The 3,806-nt window shown below is 41.5% G+C and overlaps 2 protein-coding genes across 2 annotated transcripts in view; one reads left to right on the forward strand and one right to left on the reverse strand.

Annotated features, from left to right (window-relative positions):
• KBTBD3 (kelch repeat and BTB domain containing 3) overlaps positions 1-666 on the reverse strand; it is a 20,314-nt gene extending 19,648 nt beyond the window's left edge. The window contains exon 1 of the mRNA XM_072403145.1: positions 623-666. The gene's annotated coding sequence lies outside the window, so the exon portion shown is untranslated. The remainder of the gene's footprint in view (positions 1-622) is intronic.
• A 2,057-nt stretch (positions 667-2,723) lies between these two features.
• The window catches only part of AASDHPPT (aminoadipate-semialdehyde dehydrogenase-phosphopantetheinyl transferase), a 28,496-nt gene continuing 27,413 nt past the window's right edge, over positions 2,724-3,806 (forward strand). Inside the window, exons 1-2 of the mRNA XM_072398647.1 lie at positions 2,724-3,081; positions 3,164-3,198. Of these exons, the coding sequence (XP_072254748.1) occupies positions 2,853-3,081; positions 3,164-3,198 (264 nt within the window). The 5' untranslated portion in view covers positions 2,724-2,852. The remainder of the gene's footprint in view (positions 3,082-3,163; positions 3,199-3,806) is intronic.

Raw genomic sequence — 3,806 nt, forward strand, 5'->3', positions numbered from 1 at the left:
GACAGAGAACGCCAATCCTTCGCTGTCACAGCAAAGATTGCAGCCAATGAGGATGGAGACTCCCCTGCCCACCCCAACCCATGGTAAAATTGACGTTGCATGAAACCACTGCCTGTGATTGGGGGATTGCTGCCCCGGGGGCACATTAATGCCAGACTAGTCTTACAGTTGTCTCTATTTATAAAACAGGGAATCTGACATTCTTTTAAAGGAATCTTCCAGGTCCATGTGCTCCAATGGCAGTAACTGATTCCCACCAGTGAATGTTAGAGGGAATATCAGATTCCCTGATTTATAAATAGAGCCCAGTAAATGGACAAAATTACACTATTGAAAATGGAGTAGAAGGATCACTGTTAATAGAATTTCTTTCTTTTCTGTAGGATAAAAGTTATTTTTAGGCCTTTCCAATCTGCATAAAAATCCTTAGGGCTTTGAATCTACTTTGTCATTGGCTGATCGGGGTACAGCAGTGAATGTGATGGATTGTATAGATCTGCACACACACACACACACACACATAGATATATAGATATATATATATATATATTACTCATTATCTCCCATGCAGTGCACATGATCCCTGTGATCTCTATACACATCCCTGATAGAAAGTCATTACCTGAGCTGTGCAGGCGGCTGTCCCCTCTGATCTCCTCCACATCTGTTACATTTAAATGACAGATACAATGTAGCAAAAGCATCACCTGTACCTCAGCCAATCAGGACGCGCTTTTCACATTCCAAAGAGGCGGATCCGGGAATCCTGGTCTCTCATTTGCTGTCTCTGCCGGACGCTGTGATTGGCTGAAGGTATGTAGGCTGTTATAATAAAACTCCTGGCAGATGAACATCATTTTCATGTGAATAATTCATAATGAGTGAATGAATGGCAGCCTGTGGGCTTTATTACAGGATATAAGCAGGACAGGGCTGTATCTATTATCTAGCAAACACTCATAGGATATAACTAGTTTATTTAGAAGGGAGTTACACTTTTCTTAATAAAGAGGACCTGTCATCACATTTTTATCATTATATAAAAGAGTGTCTATCCCTTTTATTATATTGAAAAATGTTTTGTTTTTTTTTTTCATTAAATCCTTTTTTTTTTTTTTGGAGGTCCCCTCATCTTCTGTCTCACAGCTATGACATCACATATCCCAGGAGTCTGTAGGCTGCTTCTTCTGTGCATGGGTAGCATGGTGGCTCAGTGGTGAACTTTGCTGGGTTCCCGGTTCAAATCTTGGCCTGGGCACTATCTGCATGGAGTTTGAAGGTTCTCCCCGTGTCTGTGTGGGTTTCCTCCGGGTATTCCGGTTTACTCCCACATCCCAAAAATATGCAGTTACGTTAGTTGGCTCCCCCCCCAAAAAAAAATATTGACCTTAGACTGTATTAAAGACATATGACTATGGTAGGGACATTAGATTGTGAGCACCACTGAAAGACAGTGACATGACTATGGACTTTGTACAGCTCTGTGTAATAGGATGCCGCTATATAAATACTCTGTAATAATGCCTGAGATGGGGCATACAGCTTTCTTATAGTGTAAAAAAAAAGTGCTCAATCTTACATGCGCAGTGATATTTGCATTTTTTGTTTTCACATTTGCAGGAAGACACATTACCTGATCTCACCTCTGCGCAGGAAGAGTTTGAGGGATGTGAGAAGAACCCAGAAGAGGATGGCGGTGCTGGAGGGGCAATGTCGGCTTTCCATATGGGTGCTGAGATCTCCAGGGTGGGTCCCCAGATCTTTCAACTTCCCCCTGCTCCCATGTCGCACCTATCCGCATGGAGACCCTATCTCTCCTCTCCTGCATCAGGATTGGCTGGCTGATGGTAAGGGGAAGAGATGTCACTATTGCTAGGCTCAGACCTGACTTGGGATCCTGTGTGAATCTCAGTGGCTGGCACCTTGCAAGTTGCTTGGTCATTGGCATGCCGCTCTGGTTCTTAATGCATCAATTTCTGTTCTCTAGAGAGTAACTGGGGGTGGTAGTGAACTGCTACATGTAGTGTTCCCTGGCATGGGGCAGCAGTAACCCCATCACAACCCGCCAGTCTGAACATAGCCTTAGGGTGAATGATTCTCACCCCACCGAAAACAAAAACAACAGGGAACCTGCAAACTCCATGTATAAGTCCTGGCCAAGATTCAAACCTGGTACCTGGCGCTGCAAGGGCCTGAGTGCTGACCACTGAGCCACCGTGCTGCCCACCTTGTATACTTTCTGCCCCCCACCAGCCATCATAGGCTTGCATTGCAAAGACATAGCAATAATGTTACTGGATCTAAAAATCAGATGTCATTTTTTTATTTTTACAATTTATTTGCATTTATTGACTTATTTTAGCAAATTAAATATCAGTTTAATAAAAGTATTTCCCTTTGCACTAAAAACTAATTTAAAAAATCCAGACAAATCCTGAAATACACTGCTGATTTATTAATCCACACTCCTAATAATTATATTACACAATTCAAAACCATTGGTTACACATAATAATGTGCTATTTGTTCTAAATGTATGTAAATAAAGTTTTGAAAAAAAAAGACATTAATTAGTTATTTACAGAGGGCGAGGTGTCGGCTAGGAATTGTGTCTTCTTGAGGAGCCATGTTGGTGGTGATATCTTCTATTCCTTCTGTGTATTTGGCTTCAAGAAAATGCCCGCCAACCCGGAAATGAACGCATTGTTTTTGAGACATTTTGATATGATTTACTAACCAGAGGAGAGAGAATGAAAAACGTTGAGAACTCGTGAAAGAGAAATGAATTATGAGGGGTCAGTTGAGTTGCCGCTCCTAGGTTTCACCTGCTGAGGGCGCCGATGAGCCGGTGAATGCGGGCAGTGTGCAGGCTGGTGCCCATGGAGGGTGTGAGGTGGGCAATTCCCTGTGCTCGGTGGGCACCTAGCCGGGAAGAATGGCTGCTGTGTGCCCGGTGTATTCAGCCTGAAGAGAAGCAACGCATTGGGCAGTTTGTGTTCACTCGGGATGCTAAAGCTGCCATGGTATATTCATATTATAATGCTAAAATAATATCATGTTCTCATAGCAAACCAATCACAGGCAGGTCTTTCATGTTATTAAATGTTTTATAATATTATTTAAAAAATTGCTGCTTTTGCTGCAATAATCAATTTTCCTGCAGCTGCCCCATGCAGTACTTCTTTTCTGCCACTAGAGGTCAGACAGCTTCCTCTGAGCCCAGCCTCTAATAACCTGGGCACTGAACATTGCATGCTGGTCATTACATGGGCACAATGCAGTGCAGCAGGAAGTAATGGTGGTCGGTGGAGGATGAGGTGGGGATTATTATTATTAATAATAATATTAAACAGGATTTTTATAGCGCCAACATAAAATGCAGGGCTGTACATTTAAATAGGGGTTGCAAATGACAGACAGATACAGACAGTGATACAGGAGGAGGGGACGACCCTGCCCTGAAGAGCTTACAGTCTAGAGATGTCTTACCGCCAAGGCTGCAGGTTGAAGAAGACTTTATTTTATTACTATTAAACAGGATTTTTATAGCGCCAACATATTACGCAGCCCTGATACACCTATGTCCTTTGTTGTATTAATAATAAAACAAAAATAATATTTATTAACCTCCCTAGCGGTACATTTCTTTCCGGTTTTATATGTCTAAAAGCGGTACATTGTTTTTCATGAAAATTTATTTTACAGTATAATAGTATGAGTATAATAAAGTCTGAAACACAAAATCATTTAAAAACAATAAATTGAATAAGTTAAAAAATCCAATGCAATGCAATAGATTTTGAATT

This window comes from Pyxicephalus adspersus, chromosome 1 (genome assembly GCF_032062135.1).
Source record: "Pyxicephalus adspersus chromosome 1, UCB_Pads_2.0, whole genome shotgun sequence".
Classification (NCBI taxonomy): Eukaryota; Metazoa; Chordata; class Amphibia; order Anura; family Pyxicephalidae; genus Pyxicephalus; species Pyxicephalus adspersus.